Consider the following 19825-nt stretch of genomic DNA (forward strand, 5'->3'; position numbering starts at 1 on the left):
GTAATCATGTCCTATCATCACTCTCAACATTTCCTCTACTTTTCTTCTAGGAAGTGTAATTTAATTCAATTTATTCACAGCCAACAATACAAATTGTAAAACAAGGCAGAATATTAGAAAAATTACACAAAATGTTGTACGAGTAGTCATTTGAATAGTTGATACAAGCACATAAACTAATAACATTCAATCAATCAATCAATCTTTTATTGTCAATGAACATAGTAATGTTACAAACAACGTCATTTACAATAGCCTATACAAAGAGCAACTAATTAGGTGACAGTGTAATAATACAATATATAAATAGCAAACACTAAGGGCCGGTTTCCGAGCTCGGGATTTAGTTAAATTCCAGACTTTAACTGGCTTTAAACTCTGGAGTCAGAAAATTGGCTTTCCGAGTCAGAGCGTTAACATAGTTGAGAACTTGAATAGACTCTGGAGTTTAGAGATCACGTTAGACCCTGGAGTTTATAATTTCGCTTTCTGAGTGAAGGGCTTTAGATTCTCGCCTCTTTCCGAGTCGAGGATTTATTACAAATCGTTAAGTCCAGAACTTAAAACAGCGTAATTTTAAACCCTCGACTGGGGTAGGGTTTAAATTTAAGTTCTAGACTTAACTGAGCTAACACAATTCAGTTATTGTTTTGGAGTAGATGAAAAGCCAAATAGATGTCATTGAATACCTAAATTATTTGGATTAGTCCATCTAAATTCATAATTTATAGTTTGCAAGTTTATTTTGCAATAAAATTGTATCAGAATTATGCGTAAAAAACTAACCTTATTTTACGAATGTGACATAACCTAAAAATGTTCAAGAAATATAATACAGGATTGGCTTGGAATTTATATTCCAATCTGAATGTTATTAATCAATGCCATATTCAACAGATTAATATAACAATAATAAATTATTATTCCAGTTTTTTTTAAACAAATACGTTTTCAAATTCAATAGCCTAATGAAATTTTTATTCCAAAATCACTGGTTAGGATCAATAATCAATAATAGCATAAAGTAAAATAAAATGTTTATTCATTCATAGGTTTTAGTTAGGTTTTGCTTTGAATATTTCACAAAATAGTTTAGAGAGCATGCTCTTTTGAACTATCCCGCTGCAATCAGCTGTTTTTGTTTTGCTATAATGCCAACAATATAACTACAAAATATTGTGAATTTCCCTCATGTTTACTACATTAAAGTCCTGGACTCAAATAGGTCGAGAACTTGATAGACTCCGGAGTTTAGAAGATAAAATTAATTAGTAACTCAGAAAGTCGATTTAGACCCGAGAGCTTATTCCAATCCTGGACTCTGTAAGTCCAGAACTTATGGATCTCGAGCTCGGAAACCGCCCCTTAGTCGCATAACAATGTATCACAGTAAACTTTGGACTTATACAAAAAACTCTCTCACAAAATACAGACACCTTTGCAGTAATAAATCCCTCAAGTGAGTCTTGAATCGTGGAAGGTTCATCTTTCGAACGTCCACATCAAGTTCATTGAATAGCCTTACTGACATAAATCTCCAATTTTTCTTAGAGCTTGTATATTGGTTGCTCTCAATACTAACTAACATTAAGGCTGCCTCTTGTGGGATAACTATGGATGTCAGTATTGACTACTGCCACGCCCGTCTTTTTTAATATTTTTATTAAATATGAAAATTTACAGAAGACTTTGCGGTATCAATTTCTTTCTTATTACATTCCTGCTCCTGCCCTAATTCCTCAATTTTGTTATTTATGTCAGTTACTTTTTCTGAAAGAACAATATTATTTTCTTTGATTTTATTCTCATTGCTATTTATTTATCTGATTTTGCAAGTCTTGGGCTTTATTTCATTTTTGTCTATTTTTTCATTTAGTTCTGACCTATATGATTCAATTAGCCTAACAATTCCCTCACTCTTTTCTCTACATGCTTCAATTTTATCATTCTAAATTTTACTCTGATTTTCAAACTTTTCATCAAATTTTTGAAATTTCTTATCAATTTTTTGAAATTTTTCATTATTTTCTTTTAGTAATGATTAATATAGCCGTGAGCTCATTTTCTTTTGAAACTGTTTCAGAATTTGGATTGTGTTCCATTTTCAATTTTTGTGATCTCAAGTTATACTTAATCAGGTTAAAACTGGGTAGGCCTATCTTATCGGTTTCCATTCCGGTATTGTGGATTTATTTCTAATTTAATTTCAAAAATTAACCAGGTCCGAATCAAGGGTAACATTTGCCACGCCCGTCTTTTTTAATATTTTTATTAAATATGAAAAATTTAAATAAAATTATTTAATTTTTACCACTGTCAGAAGCATAATCCAAAACAAAACAGTTCCTTACATAGAGCCTAAGGGAGTTTTTAAATTTTACTATGAAAATGATAACCTAATGGAATTGATAGTAAAAAGAACATATTCAATTTAGTAATATGCTGATTTTAATTTTATATTCATGTTCTTGGACACAGTCCTTAAATGATTTCAATTTCAATTTACAATATATAGGTTATACAAAATAATAATAATGACAAAGATAATGACTCACCCTTTTTAGAAAACATACTATTAATAATAGAAGCTAATAATTTTAATACATTTTATGCAATTTTTCTGTCAATTCATATAAAAAGAATAATATTAGCCCACAAAGTGTGTCAAGTTTGATTCCCACATTCAACCGTTTCAAAACTACATTTCATCTCCACATTAATTACCACAATCATTTTCTCTTTTCCGTCATATCACTTTACATATTTTAATTCAAGATAAACCTTTAATGATAAAACTGCACTAGCTAAATCTTTTTACACACAACAAAGACATTGGTTGTACATCTACCATCACGAAAAGTACCAAACAGAACAAGACTTTGCTCCTTTCCCTCCAGTTTTTTAACTGCCATAACCTCTTAATATACAACTCTTCCCTCCAAATATTAGAATAATTATTTTTGTTATTTATTTACTATTCAAATTTAATAAAAATGCTATTTATTTGATTTCAATTTATATTTGGCTTTTTGTTTATTGTTTTCTTGAAATCCTGAAATGATAACATTTTGTAAAATTTGTGTTAATGTAATTGGTACAATTCTATTGATTTATTTAATAAAATTATCAATTATTTTATCTTTTAAAGTGTTTTTTTATTTTTTATTTTAAAATTTTAGTATTGGAAACTCTATATAATAACTTTGTTGTGTTGGCATCTAACCTTATCACGTACACCCTGAGTAGCTTCAGAGGTGGGTGATTGATACCCAGGTGTTGCTCCTGGATGACTTCGCTCAGTCGTAATGTGGGCGGGGAAAGGAGGCAAGTCGAAGTTCCTCTTCCTTCTTCTTTGTGCCTCAGCTGGCGTGAACAGCACCTCCTGGTGCTTCTGACGGCGTGAAGGTCGCTCTCTTCTCTGATGACACCACTTTGATGTAATTTTGTATTGGCCTTACGGCCTCGGTTCCGCTCCAGTGAAGTAGGAAGAGGAAGGATAGACAGGATAGGGACGGCAGACAACGGTCCGCTGTGCCCTGGGGAGATGGAAGAATAGGGACGGCAGACAACGGTCCGCTGTGCCCTGGGGAGATGGAAAGATAGGGACGGCAGACAACGGTCCGCTGTGCCCTGGGGAGAAGGAAGAATAGGGACGGCTGACAACGGTCCGCTGTGCCCTGGGGAGATGGAAGGACAGGGACGGCAGACAACGGTCCGCTGTGCCCTGGGGAAATAGAAAGGACAGGGACGGCAGACAACGGTCCGCTGTGCCCTGGGGAAATGGAAGGACAGGGACGGCAGACAACGGTCCGCTGTGCCCTGGGGAATGGAAGGACAGGGACGGCAGACAACGGTCCGCTGTGCCCTGGGGAGATGGAAGGTTAGGGACGTACGGCAGCCAACGGGCCGCTGTACAAGGACAGGAGGTCGGGGACGTACGGCAGCCAACGGGCCGCTGTACAAGGAGCAGGAAGGTTGTGAGCGGAATGCTGTGGTCTGGAGCTCGTCCGGCGTTTAAATACTCCCCCAAAGTGGAGGGGATGGAGTTGTGCCGCCGCCAGAGGCGGTGGAAATCGTCTCGATGCGCGGAAGATGGTGCGCCATCGGTTCCTTCCTTATCTCCGCGGTCGGCTAGCTTTGCTGATAGCCGAGCGTCTTTCAATAATATTATTAACTATTTTCTCGTCACAATTTTACTTTGTGACACCCCACTCCTACTTGGGGGGGGGGGGGGTGTTCGGAGCCCTCTATGGCACCACCTTAAAAGGCGTGAGCCATCTAGGCATCACCTTAAGAGGTGTACACCTCCCAGGCATCACCTTAAGAGGTGTATGCCGCTCGTTATGAGCGACATCTATGCCTGGTCCATGGGCACATATTTACACTTTCCATCTGGTAACCAGACTTTTATACGTGGTCGACCTGCTCGTCTGCGCTTACCAGGTGTCGAGACTCGGTGACAGAAAACTTGATCCTTATTCCTTGAGGGACCTGGTGTGGGTTCCTGGGACGGTGGGACTACTTCTTTGATGGTCAAAGACTGTGTTGGCTCTTCTACATCCATATCCATTGAGGGTGGTATTGACTCCTCCATATCCATGACAATGGGGGGTGGTATTGACTCTTCCACATCCATGACAATGGGGGGTGGTATTAACTTTTCCACATCACTCTCGGAGTTACCACTTGTGTTGGTGGTTGGGGCATGAATTGTGGCCCGCCGTTCAGAGTCATTCATCTCATTCCTGTGATCCATCACTATGTTGCCCCAGGATGCTTGCCTTGGAACATATGACAACTCTGCCTTGCTATCAATCAAGGCATTAAGTTTGACTCTGTTCAAACCAACCTGCTTGAACATCCTTCTGTTCCGACTCTTGTTGTCCGGAGATTTGGAGTGTATGGCCGATATTGTTGGGACTGTTGTTGTCCTATTCCCCAATAAGAACGATCGCGACTTAATAGGCTGACTTGAAGGATTCAGTTGGGGAGGATCCCACTCTATCTCTCTCGTGAATGTGTGAATATTCACCCTGTTTTCACGCATAAATTCCATGCCCAATAGCAACTCTTGTCCAAGTCCTTCCATTATAGATACCACTAGTGGAACTGTGATTTGTCCTATAGTTACATTAGTTGTCAGCTTCCCATTTAATGGGGTAGATCGTCCATCAGCTAATATTGCATGGTGATGATTTGGTACCTTCCTTATCATCCCTGTTTCTTGGAGGACTTTATACACCTCATTACTCATATAATTAGCTTCGGCACCGGTATCCAGCAATTCCTGACACTTCTTACCGCCGATTGTCACGGTAATAAATATTCTGTTGTCCCTTGATGACTCTTCAATTACAGGAATCCTCTGTGCCGTTTGCATCACTGCTGTCTTGTTCAGAGTTTTATTCTCCTTTTGAATATCACAGACACATTTCAGTGCTCTCTTTCCGCACCTTTTACATGGTGGGATTTCGGGACAGCATGATCTCCAGTGCCCCGGTTTCTTGTATTGCCAACACACGGGTTCAGACTCGCTAAGAGAGGGTCTGTTACTTCTAGTGGTTATCACTGTCCCGACCTTGAGTCCTGTAATCTTTTTTGTGTCCTCAGTCTTGTGAACTCTCGAGTTCTGTCTATTCTGTTTCTCCTCTGCTTTGATTTGTTCATACTCTTTCGCGAATTTTTCTAACTCGTCGATACTATGAACATCCGATTGCCGAATATACAATTTGTACCGTGGGAGGAGATTCTTATACACTCTCTGTAATTTATTTTCGTCTGTGAAACCTCCTCGACGCCTCATGAGTGTCAGTACATCTTCGAGAAATTCGTCAAACAATTCACCTTCCCTTTGCTTCCTTGCCTGAATTAGATTCTCGAGGTCCTCCTCATAGGTAAGTGGGTAGTAGCGTGATCTGAAATCTGTCACAAAATTGTCCCATGATTTCCACTGGTCACGACGATTACGCATCCATAGAGTAGCTTTACCAACCAGTAATTCAGGCAGCGCGACTAGTAGCTGGTTGCCAGTGAGCCCATAGGCTTGTTGTAGCACGTCTAGCCTTTCCAAGAAGCTGGGAGCATCTGATTGGCCGTCGAATGACAGTCTCCAGCTTCTTACCTTGTTACATACCGCCCCTGGGTCCATGAGGGGGTTTGTGTGAATATTGGTTCTAACCTCAGTATGGGTACCTGTCACCAAGTGTTTAGTTTCCCCACTGCTTCCGCTCATTATGCCGGGTCTTGGGCTGGGATAACGTACTGCCATCTTCTTATGTTGTTCTACTAACAACTTTCTCAACTCAGCAAGTGTTCCAGATGACACTATGCCCCAATCTTGTAGAAGATTGAATGTCTCATCCTTTTTCAATCTATAGATCCAGGAAACTCTGGGGTCGGCTATCACCTCGGGGTTTATGTCCTCGACCGACTGATCCTCTGTCAGCTCCTGGTGTTGAGCATCTGAATCAGACTCTCCCTGTTCACTCATGATTCTTACTTCGTTGCCTCGTGCCCCAAGTGCGGGAGCCAAACATCACGTACACCCTGAGTAGCTTCAGAGGTGGGTGATTGATACCCAGGTGTTGCTCCTGGATGACTTCGCTCAGTCGTAATGTGGGCGGGGAAAGGAGGCAAGTCGAAGTTCCTCTTCCTTCTTCTTTGTGCCTCAGCTGGCGTGAACAGCACCTCCTGGTGCTTCTGACGGCGTGAAGGTCGCTCTCTTCTCTGATGACACCACTTTGATGTAATTTTGTATTGGCCTTACGGCCTCGGTTCCGCTCCAGTGAAGTAGGAAGAGGAAGGATAGACAGGATAGGGACGACGGACAACGGTCCGCTGTGCCCTGGGGAGATGGAAGAATAGGGACGGCAGACAACGGTTCGCTGTACCCTGGGGAGATGGAAAGATAGGGACGGCAGACAACGGTCCGCTGTGCCCTGGGGAGAAGGAAGAATAGGGACGGCTGACAACGGTCCGCTGTGCCCTGGGGAGATGGAAGGACAGGGACGGCAGACAACGGTCCGCTGTGCCCTGGGGAAATGGAAGGACAGGGACGGCAGACAACGGTCCGCTGTGCCCTGGTGAAATGGAAGGACATGGACGGCAGACAACGGTCCGCTGTGCCCTGGGGAGATGGAAGAATAGGGACGGCAGACAACGGTCCGCTGTGCCCTGGGGAGATGGAAGAATAGGGACGGCAGACAACGGTCCGCTGTGCCCTGGGGAGATGGAAAGATAGGGACGGCAGACAACGGTCCGCTGTGCCCTGGGAAGATGGAAGAATAGGGACGGCAGACAACGGTCCGCTGTGCCCTGGGGAGATGGAAAGATAGGGACGGCAGACAACGGTCCGCTGTGCCCTGGGGAGATGGAAGTACAGGGACGGCAGACAACGGTCCGCTGTGCCCTGGGGAAATGGGAGGATAGGCAGACAACGGTCCGCTGTGCCCTGGGGAAATGGAAGGACAGGGACGGCAGACAACGGTCCGCTGTGCCCTGGGGGAATGGAAGGACAGGGACGGCAGACAACGGTCCGCTGTGCCCTGGGGAAATGGAAGGACAGGGACGGCAGACAACGGTCCGCTGTGCCCTGGGGAGATGGAAGGTTAGGGACGTACGGCAGCCAACGGGCCGCTGTACAAGGACAGGAGGTCGGGGACGTACGGCAGCCAACGGGCCGCTGTACAAGGAGCAGGAAGGTTGTGAGCGGAATGCTGTGGTCTGGAGCTCGTCCGGCGTTTAAATACTCCCCCAAAGTGGAGGGGATGGAGTTGTGCCGCCGCCAGAGGCGGTGGAAATCGGCTCGATGCGCGGAAGATGGTGCGCCATCGGTTCCTTCCTTATCTCCGCGGTCGGCTAGCTTTGCTGATAGCCGAGCGTCTTTCAATAATATTATTAACTATTATTTTCTCGTCACAATTTTACGTTGTGACAACCTACAAACATTGTTGACACCGTTTGAATTTAATGGAGTTTGGTGCTGAGTAGCTAGGTTCAATCTTCCCCGTCTACTGGCGCACTCTATTGCATAATTGTTTAATTGTTCGTTTTTGTAGTTTTCAACCAGTCGGTTTGCATAGCTGTCTTCGTTGACAGGACAGTTCGACTCGTTTGTTGGTTTGTATTTTCTATAGGAAATTATTAATTGTAATTCCGTGTCTCCGATCGTAGGGAGTAATAATTGATTTTAAAGTACATGTGAGAATTTGAGTATTTTTATATATTGAAAGTAGTAGTGAATTAATAGTAAAATTGAGAAGCAGAATTCCATACATGATTCAACAACTCTCTGGAGTGCCTGGCTACATCATAAATCATCAGAGGTCAAGTGATTTATTTACATTTCTCTATTCCTTAATTCTTTCCTTCTCCTCTTTACCACCCAAACCTATAGATAAAAATTACTCTGACTTACAGCATAGATCATCAGCCGGGGTAAGTTTTAATAATAGAGTTTTTCATTGCATCATAAATGGATTCATTAGTATTTTTCTGCCAGAATTATATCGAATATTAAATCGATTAAAATTACAGTCTACTTAATCAGAAATTTGTATAAATAAACATTATTTTGAATTATCAATGATACATCGAAAAATGAACTTCCAACTATCGATATTTATCTATTTGATTATACAGTATCGATGTTTTGTTCAGCGCTAAATTCAAATTATTTGTCTTTTTAAAAAAGAACATTATACTACAAAAATTTTCCTGTCTTCTTCTCCATTTCTTCCTTTTTCACTCCTCTTCACCCTTCATTCCTTACTTTTATACCCTCTACCTGCCTATTACATGGGAAACCATAGTTGGCTAGGTATTTTTCCTCCTTTCTTTTCAGCACACCCCACCATGAAGCCTGTTTTTGTATTCTATTAGAAGCTTATTTTTGATTGTGATTTTTTTGTATTTTGATTTCCTTCATGTATTTTGTGTTGAATTGAATAAAATTATTGATTGATTGACTCTAAAACTACTCAGGTGCTTTTCAACATATAAAATATAATATAATATTCTATACAAAACACTGTATTATTATAATGTTATGTATTAGAAAAAAAATCTCTAATTCTGTAATATATATATATATATATATTGTTGATTTGTAGACACCGCAGTTACAATCAACCCAAACTCAGATCGTTCAAGGACAAGCGACTCATATCCAGCAGCAAATCCATCAACAGCTGCAACACCATCAGATGCAGCAACAATCTGCTCAACAACAGGCTGCTCAGCAACAAGCTCCTCAGCAACAACAGGCTGCTCAGCAGCAACAACAGTTGATATTGCAGCCGCAACAACAGCTCATTAATCATCAGCAAAAGATACAGCTGCCAGGTCAAACCCAGTTCATTGTGAGGGAGAATCAGCAGCAAGGTCAGCAGTTCGTATCAGCTCATGCGCAGATTCCGTGGCAACAGCAGACCACTCAACAGCAACAACAACAGCAACAGCAACAACAGTATCAGCTTCGTCAACAGCAGGGTCAGCAACAACAGCAGAGAATCACCTACACCCAGGGTGGTTCAGCAACACCTCCGCGTCAACTCATTCATATGGATGCTCAGACGCATGCACAGCTGCAACAAATGGACCCGCAACAGCGCGCATTATTCCTGCAAAATCTTCAGAAACAACGTCAACTCGTTTTGCAGAGACAGATGCAGGTAATGTTGATAATATTTATTGGTAGAGAAGGTCAAGACAAGTTGGCAAAGTTTAAATTATCCAAGTTGCTGTTGATACCTTGAATATTTTGATGAAGTATAGTAGTCCAGGCAATGAATGCTCAAAAGAGGGTATAGAGGGAAAAGTTAGGAAGACAATTTTTGACCCCGAAGTTCTGTTTAGGGTAGTAAGGAGGTAAACATATCAAAAGTCCCCACCCCCTACCCCTTGTGCTAATGGTGTGGGGGTGGTTCAAAGGTACCATTTTTTGGTTTCTCGCATATAACTCAAAAACTATGTATCTTACATTTAAACAAAATTCAAGCTTACATAATTTTCTATAATATTCATCTTGTTACTTTTTCTATATCTTCTCTAATTTCCGAGAAATCCGCTCTTGAAGGTGTGACATTTCTGAAAAACACGTTTGCCCCCAATTTTTTTCTATTTTTGCTCTTATAACTTTTTAGAAATCGATGGGAAAAATCCTTGCTGATTATAAGCTTATAAAGAATGAAATTCTCTTCAATCTGATTTATAATTTCACACTTTTACGCATTTCTCTACAACTATTGCAGCAGCTTTAGTGTTGAGTTGGAAATTTCCAGTTTTTCAACAATAGACCAATTGACAAAGGGATTTGTTGGGAATGTTTTGAATACAATTTTATAATTTGCAGCTTTGTTGAGACTAGTTAGTAGGAGAATATAAAAAGTCCCCATTCCCAACTCATGTGCTAAGGGGATGAGGGTGGTTAAAAAGTTGCATTTTTCAGCTTTTTGCTTCCACACTCATATCTCGAGAACAATACATTCAACCGACATAACTAACTATTCAAAAATGAAGTTTGATAAATTCTCTACACTTTTTAATAAAAGTGTAAAATTATACATCAAATTGAAGAGAATTTAATGCTTTATAAGCTTATTATCAGCATGAATTTTCCCATCAATTTTTAAAAAGTTATAAGAGCAAAAATAGAAAAAAATTGGAGGCAAACTTGTTTTTTTCAAAAATGTCACACCTTCAAGAGCGGATATCTCGGAAACTAGAGAAGATATAGAAAAAGTAGCAAGATGAATAATATAGGAAATTATGTAAGCTTGAATTTTGTGTATTACACTTATTTTCGTAAGATACATAGTTTTCGTGTTATATGCGAGAAACCAAAAAATGGTACCTTTGAGCCACCCCCACACCCTGAGCACAAGGGTTAGGGGTGGGGACTTTTGATATGTTTACCTCCTTAATACCCTTAACAGAGCTGCGGGGTCAAAAATTGTCTTCCAAACTTTTCCCTCTATAATCTTTCCTTGACTGGACTATAGTAAGTTGGAGCCATCATTAGCAATGTGAGAATTGTTTACTTCTTCAATAGTAGTTAGTGGAACACAGTTTTTGGTTTCATCCATTAAGATTCAAAATGTAGGTCAATGCGATATTTCAATTTATTTTATTTTACACACACATACAAGCTTGATACAGATTAATTGTTTCACATAAAGCTGTAGCTGAATCTACTGTCAGTTGGTGGTTTGATATTTTGGGGAATGCAAATGGTTAAGAAATGTGTAGGTTGAAAAATAACAGAATTCGTTTCTTGAAACAAGAAAGTCACTAAGAAAATTTGTTCAAAACATATACGGTATATGAATTATCTTCTTAAGATATGTTATGAAATAATTATTTTTCCAATTATAATAGTCCAGTCACTATATACATTGCTTGCTGCTTGCAATTTATATTGTAGTAACTCAATCAAGTTTTATTGAACAAAATATTTACATTGAAGGTTCCACTAAACCCGAAGGTTTTTCAGTAGGTGCCTATATGCCTAAATTAATGTACCAGCAAAATCTCTGCTAGCTGTTTCTTCATATGAAGCTATTCTTATACTTATTTTTACATAGCATAGTCATGGGACCACCTAAGAATCATATTATAGTCAGATTGCAACAAGAGCAAATAATCACCTCACTACAATCTAAATTTCAGAAGTTAGAACAAAGTAAACTACTGAAGTTCAAATGATTAATTCACTAAAAATACCGATGGTAATAGGGCAAGGAAAGTAATAATGGAATGGAACGCGAATGGATTGTTACAACGGCAACAGGAGTTAGAAGCAGTTCTATACATAGAAAAATAGATATAAGACATAATATCTGAAACTCATTTTACAAATCAATCGTTGATCAAATTCAAGGGCTTTAAGATCTATTTTGCTTTATATCCCAGCAATGTCGCGAGGGGTGGGAGTGCCATCATTATCAGAGACAATCTACAACATCATGAACAAGTGAAACTCGAAAGTATTAGAATACAATTGACAGGTGTAGCAGTGCAAGCAGTAAATTATCACTTCGTTGTTGCAGCTATTTACTGTCCTCCCAGATATTCCATCAGAAGTGAGGAGTATTCGACATTGCTTGATATGTTAGGAGAAAACTCCATTCTTGGTGGTTATTTCAATGCAAAACACTTGCATTGGGGATCGCGCTTTACAACACACAAGGGAAGACAGCTCTTCGAAGCAATAGCCGCGTTCGCGAATAGCCGCACTTATTGGGATGGTTTCCAACAGATTCTGGGGGAAAGAATAGAATTGAACTCACCATTAAGGAACGAAGAACATATTGATCGGGAGTTGGAGAAGTTTGTGACTGATATCCAACAGGCAGCATGGTGTAATACTCCACAAATCAGAAGAAGAACCACTGGAAATAATTACCCTGCGGAAATCAGAGAATTGATTGTTGAAAAACGAAGAGCTAGAAGGAGATGGCAGCAATCACGTTCCCCCCAAGACAAAAGAGTTTTGAACAATTTAACTCAAGAACTGAGGAGAGAGATTCAATGTATCAAGGATGAATCAATTAATAGTTACTTGAGAAACTTGTCAGCAGAATGCAGTACGGACTACTCACTCTGGAAGGCAGCTAAAAAAATAAAAAGAACCATTCAACAATATCCTCCTCACAGAAAGCAGGACAGACAATGGGCAAGGAGTAGTGATGAAAAGGCACAGACATTTGCTGATCATATTGTAAACGTTTTCCAGCCAAACAACACAGGTGAAGAGGAAACTTTAGAAGCGGATGAGAATATCTTACAGCCGAATCAAGAAATAATGCGTGTCACAGTAGAAGAGGAGAGAAGAGAAATAAGAAATCTAAATAAAAAAAAAACCCTGGATTTGACATGATAACTGGCTCAGTCCTCAAGCACCTACCAAGTAGAGGAATAGTGAAATTAACAAACATTTTGAATGCTTCTTTCAGACTAAAATTCGTACCAGGAATATGGAAAGAAGCAGAGGTTATAATGCTACTGAAGCCAGGTAAAGAGCCACATGGAGTATCATCATAGAGGCCAATATCATTGTTAACGGTCCTATCCAAGTTGTTTGAAAGGATTTTACTGAGTAGGCTAAATCCAATAATTGAGAGACAGCACATAATTCCAATTCACCAATTTGGCTTCAGAGTGAAACACTAAACAATAGATCACGTGCATATAATAGAGAAGTGCTTAGAAGAGAAAAACGTTTGTTCAACAGCTTTCCTTGATATAGAGCAAGCTTTTGATAACGTATAGCATGATAGCATAAAGGTCTTATTATCAAGTTCAAAAAAGTGCTTCCGAAGCAATATACAGATATATTACAATCCCATCTGACTGACAGATACTCTAGGGTCAGGCATGAGAGTTCATATTCTGATTTGAAGGAAATTAAAGCAGGAGTTCCTCAAGGCAGTGTTCTGGGACCAGTTCTTTACCTACTCTACACAAGCGACATTCCCAGCCTTGATGAGATTACTACAGCAACACTTGCAGACGATATAGCCATATTATCAGTAGACTGTAATATTCATATTGCAAAAGAGAAACCACAGAGATCCATCAACAAAATTCAAGATTGGACTAGAAAGTGGAGGATGAAACTAAATGAAGCAAAGTCGATTCACATCAACTTCAACAATAAGAAGAACCTGCCCATACCAATAACTATCAACAACCAAGTTGTACCATATGCCAATGATGCCAAGTATCTAGGTATGACCTTGGATGCAAAGCTTTGCTGGAAGGCCCATGTCAAGAAGAAGAGAGAAGAGCTTGGAATCAAATATAAGAAGCTGTATTGGCTGATCGGGAGAATCTCCATCCTTTCAATCCGAGACAAAGTACTTCTGTACAAACATATATTAAAGCCAGTATGGATGTATGGTATACAACTTTGGGGGTGTACCAAAGACAGCAACATTAATGTAATACAACGTTTTAAAAAAAAAAGTGCTAAGGAACATTGTAGATGCTACTGGGTATGTCAGGAACAGCGATCTTCATTGAGACCTGCACGTCGACCTGGTGTCCACCGAGATCCAGAGGCATGCGGAGAGGCACGAGGGGCGACTGCACCAACATGACAACGTCGAGGCGATCCAGCTGCTAGACAATGGAGGGTTGGTGCGGAGGCTGAAAAGGAGGAAACCTTTGAACTAGTGCCGTGCTTGTTCAAGAAGTGTCCAGTGAAAGTGCAGAGCAGTGATTGAGTGAATCTAGCTTCTAAAGTGCAGTCAATAAGTTTACATATTAATTAAACAATAGCAGTAAGAGTTCCCAATGAGAAATTCACTGTTCAATATTTCAAGTAGTATTTTAGGATAGAAAAATTAGCTCATTAGTCTTTAGAATATATGGCTATAGTATTGACCAATAGAAAAAAAAAGATTGCAACAGTTGCTCTGCAACTTTAAGATTTTTATGCCCAACAATTACAGTTGTGTCATCAGCATACATAAAATTGTCACCATTTCTGATTATGCTTGAAATTGAGTTTACATATATATTGTGGAAGACAGGACCCAAGATACTACCCTGTGGGACACCAATATCGTCTTTTTTAATAATTCGAGTTGGTTTGTTCCTCTACTTAACCAGAAAGTATCTGTCACTCATGTAACTTTCAAACAACTTTAGAACATTTCCTGTAATTCCAATGTTATGAAGTTCATTCAGAAGGATATTATGCTTCAGAGTATCAAAGGCCTTCGAGTAATCGATAAATATTGGTAAAATATGAAAATCAATCATTCAAAAAATTATTTATTTTGTGGGTAAAATTTAAAAGAAGTGCTTCTGCAGATTTCTCTTTTTGAAAGCCGTATTGAACATTTGATAGGATATTATTATTAGTTAGGTATTGATTTAAATGGATTGATAAATATCTTTCGAATATCTTCTCAGGCACTGATAATTTAGCTATTGGCTTTTTTAAAAAGTCTGGGAATATGCCTTTAGAAATCCATAGATTCATCATTCGACATAGAGGATTTGCCATATGTTCTTTCAGGGCTTGCAAATCTGAAACGCCAATATCATCAAAGCCTGGAGACTTATTTACGCTCATATTGTTGATAATGTGAATAATATCATCATTACAAGCATATTTAAGATTGAATTTATGCTGAGATGGAACATGGACTGAGTCGTCAAGGATCAACGGACATAAATGTGTAGTTTTCCTAATATTTCTAATAAAGGAAGTAGCAAAAGCTAAACAGACCTCGGTAATTGGGATTTTATTCGCAAAATTATTCAATATTCGGTAATCCGAATCTTCGGATGTTCTCCCCAAAATGCCATTGATGCACTTCCATTTTAATTTGATTCTTGAAAATTTTCAATTATATAATCTTTTATTTTTATGACTTCTTTTTGGTGCGTCTGAATAATCTGTCTCTTATTTTAAGTTTGTTGAAAAGTTCTTCTGACATCCGGTTATTTTTAAAGTTGGAATTAGCTTTTTTAAAGGAAATTTCTTTTTTACATTGATTAATTGCCTTTCCAAAATGTACCCTTATATCATAAATTAAGTTGGAGGAGGAAAATAAATTACAGCTGTTCCACTAACTTTCTTTCAATAAATTTATCCGTTTCGTTTCATTTATTACAATTTTTCTAAGCTCTTCATCCTTTTCGTTATCCACTGAAAAGCTATAGTGAATTTTACAACTAATAACATAATGGTCTGAAATTTTCAATTTAATCACTCTGGTAGAAGAACTAATATTATTCGTAAATCTCAAGAATAAGTGATCAATCGTCTGTGTGAGAAAATCCTGTCTTAATTCCTCTCTAGTGACTATAGAAACAACTTTTTTAAACCCATACGACAGAAGCATAGACTCGTAGAGCTGTACAGATTGATCTTCATGCTTCAGTAGATCAAGATTGGCATCACCTACAATGAGATTGGATTTATTGTCCAATTCAGAGATTAATTTTTCAAGATATGCGATAAAGTTGTTTTTATTAGTACTGTGAGGTCTATAGAGGCTTATTATATCAATTCTAAATTTTATGTTCAGCAAAATATACTCCAGATTTGCTACGTTACTAGTACCGTAACTGATTGTTGAATGAAGAAAATATCTGCTTTGATAAAAGCTGCAAGGCCGTGTTGAATCTATTTGAACTACATTTGTAAACGGATTTGTAGCCAGGCCAAGGTTAGTTCGTCGAAATTCTGTCTCAAAGACCTGATATTGAGATAAATAAGTTTTAATGGAGAGTTAGCCTGTCTCGATTAATTGACAGGAGGCAAACAATCACACAGATCTGCAAGCCTGTTATCAACTGTCAGAAATTATTTGCAAGGCAAAATGATTTCTTCAACATTAAAGTCTTCCTCAACCATAGTTGTCAGAAATTGTCAGTAATAAATTATTATCTTTATTATTGAAAAACGAAAAAGTGAATTATTATTAGAACTGTTATTATTGAATGACATAAGCTGATTAAAATAAAATTTGCAATGAATGTCATTAGACTATGGTCCAATCAAATCATTAGCCTAAAAAATGTTTTCCAAATCTGATAAACATTTCATGCGCAAAATATTCACCCTCTCTTATTTTCTTACAAGGATTTTCCATGCGATGTCCAAACATATTTGTAATCCAGGAGTCTAGCTTTACGTTTTACTTGCATAAACAGTTTTTTTATTATAAGGTATCAGATTTCCATTGAAGAAGATCTTATTATCAGAAGGATTTCCTAGCACTTTGTCAATTTTGCAGCACGGCCTTTACTGAGCCAATTGGAACGGGTTATTTTTGAGACGAATTGTACTATTAGTACAGGCTGTATTTCGTTTGATTTTCCGACCGTTTGATCTTTGGCTTTGCGAACAGGAAGTCTATGAACCGCACTAACATCACTCACTTAAATATCCATGCCAATTTCAAATCCTCCATCGGAGATCTCTCAGATACTTCAAGACAGTGAATTTCTAAATTATTCAATCTGCCGTATTGATCAAATTCATTTATTTGTGTCTCCATATCGTTGATAATAGCGTCCTTTTGAGAGAGTTGTGTTTTTAGGTTCGGAATATCAGTAGTCAGTCTCTTTAATTATCTCTTTAATTTCACTTAGTAACTGATCATACTTGGTGGATAAGAAGTCCTGACTTACTGAACAGATGTGACAACGTATTCAATGTTTGTAATTTTAGCCTTAAGGGTCGGGACATGGTGAAGAGTTACCTGAAGTTGCTTTAGAACTCTTGCAGACATGGAAACACCGCCACTTCTTCTGTTCTTTTTCCGACAATCTGGGATAGGTTGTCTCCTTTAAGCTACATCTGAAATAATACTTGTTTTCACATCACGAACATATAACAAAATCACCCTGAAGCTGGCAATGAACTATTACAATAATGGCACTGCCCCATCTCTAATCCACTTAGTAAATGAGAATAAAATAAGACTTTGGTTAGTACCGAGCAGAATAACAGGTCGTCTTTTCTTATCGGAGCTCCTTGGATAACCGTTCGTCTCGAGCGACTGATTACGACTGTAATTTTGATTAGACTGTAAGTTCTGATTTTTGTATATATTATTTGGATACATGAGAGAAGTCCAGAACCAATATCTTCATGCAAAATTTCCTTGTGCTAGATACAGAGTTGCCCAAAAACCTCGTATTTTCGGTTCATTTTCCAGTTTTCAGCTATTTCTGCCAAATCCAGTAATCGGACAGAAAAATGTGCTTTTGCCTTTTTTACATTATAAAATTATGAATAAAATGAGATCATTCGGAACTCTCTATCTCCAATGAGTACTGAGCTATGATTTTTCAAAAATGAGTAAAATGTAAAGAAAAATCAATTCTGATGAATTCTAGTTTTTGATCAACAATATCTTCCGCTTGTTATCATTTAGATGTAAAATTCGGTCGAAAAATTAAAATAAAACCATGGCCATTTTTTGTATTGGAATATGGGCTTGAGTGCACTCAACAATAAATTTTCAATTTTTTGACCGAATTTGACTTTTGATGCATGATTTTTGACCGCCTTGACGAGCCGAGAAGAATGGAGTGTTGTAGTACGATGAAATCTGAGCATTGTGTCAAAAGTTATGTGTTTGAAATTGTGATCCTTGAGTTGTCCTAATGCGCGCCTCTCCACTAGGAAATACTGAAATGAATTGCATCTAACGGGTGATTCTCATAGAACATAATCTCATGAACTTATATCATTGTGCGGAATATCAATGTGAGGGCAATGTAGTTTGTGATAATGGTTAAAGCTGAAAATTAGGTGTTTTCACAATACAAGGAGCATTGTTGTCAGGTGTACCTGGAAATCTATATGAAATAGAGCGCTCTACCTGATCTCAGATTGTAGAGCACAAAAATACACCCAGAGGGATTTTGAATTATACATCTAAATGGTAATAATCGGAAGATATTGTTCTAAAAAACTAAAGTTCATCAGAATTGATTTTTCTTTAAATTTTACTCATTGGTAATAGAAAGTTCCGAATGATCTCATTTTATAATCTAAATAAAAGGCGAAAGCACATTTTCTGTCCGATTACTGGATTTGGCAGAAATAGCTGAAACCTGGAAAATGAACCGAAAATACGAGGTTGTTGGGCCACTCTGTATCTAGCACAAGGAAATTTTGCATGAAGATATTGGTTCTGGACTTCCCTCATGTATCCAAATAATATATTGAAAAATCAGAACCACAATATAAATTGCAAGCACTCCCCCTTTTTTATGGCTACATTGACTGGACTAATAATACTCCATGTATGATTAAGCATGAGTGTGAACATTGTGATGCATACAAGAGATACATCTTGCCTAATTGAATTAAGTATACAGTAACCTAACTATATTATACTTAATATTTTTAATCAGCTTTGTAATAATCTTTCAAGTTATTCGATTGTTAATAATTGTTGTACAAATTAAATGTTCAATAATTGTTTTACATTGTAATTCAAAATGAATGTCCCAATTTGAAACAATCGTTTTCCTTTTTAAAAAAGGTGCACATAAACCAATTTCACACCAAATACTCACGGAAGATTCAAGTTTTTGTTGATGTATTATATGTGTTCTGTGTGCATTCATTTTGAGACTAGGACGACATCTACAAAAAAGTAGGGGTCATACACCATGGTTTGTGAAAATGCACCAAACTGTTAACTTAGGCGAATCTCGTTCATGCTCCACTGTTTGATGAGGGTTATCGGGGTGTCCATATATGAAAATTAAATCGATTCACTTTACCACTTACATGGAACATGTAACATGCCTCATCGCTGTGAACGAGATTCGCCTAAAGTGAATCACTCTAGCATTTGAACATATGCAATCTCTCATTTCTTTTCATCTGTAGAATTGATTGGTCTCCATAAAGTGTTGTTGAGTAAAAAAATTATACGAAGCAATTTGTGATTGTTGAATTGGTTGAATGGTTTAGGCGCAGCAAAGTGGTCGTATTCGGCAGGGGGGTACTGCAGCCCAAGTAGCTGTAATCAGCAGCCGTGGTTGTGTGGCTCAACCGGTGGCTCAACCTGTGCAGTGGGTCCAGCATCGGCAGCAGCATCACCAGATATTCATTCCGCACAATTCTCAGCTCAGGCAACAAGTCAGTATTCACTCAATTCCTATCTATCTAAAAGTGAGCTGCCGCTATGTGCTTTTTTGCATTTTACACCTTATAAAAGAAAAATACTGTCCACTCCAATCGATAATAATAATTGATGAGGAATACCAACAACGGAATGTTATTCATGCAAGATGGTGCACTACCACACACTATCTTACGCTGGGGTCCAGTGAAGACTGC

General features: G+C 38.4%; 1 protein-coding gene across 6 annotated transcripts in view; it reads left to right on the forward strand.

Annotated features, from left to right (window-relative positions):
- The window catches only part of LOC111051472 (PAX-interacting protein 1), a 140416-nt gene that overhangs the window by 47512 nt on the left and 73079 nt on the right, over positions 1–19825 (forward strand). For 4 of the 6 annotated variants that reach the window (XM_039441277.1, XM_039441280.1, XM_039441279.1 and 1 more), the window contains exons 7-8: positions 9111–9671; positions 19457–19624. In XM_039441277.1, the coding sequence (XP_039297211.1) occupies positions 9111–9671; positions 19457–19624 (729 nt within the window). The remainder of the gene's footprint in view (positions 1–9110; positions 9672–19456; positions 19625–19825) is intronic. The other 2 variants (XM_039441282.1, XM_039441283.1) reach the window with 1 other exon arrangement.

Source organism: Nilaparvata lugens, chromosome X (genome assembly GCF_014356525.2).
Source record: "Nilaparvata lugens isolate BPH chromosome X, ASM1435652v1, whole genome shotgun sequence".
Classification (NCBI taxonomy): Eukaryota; Metazoa; Arthropoda; class Insecta; order Hemiptera; family Delphacidae; genus Nilaparvata; species Nilaparvata lugens.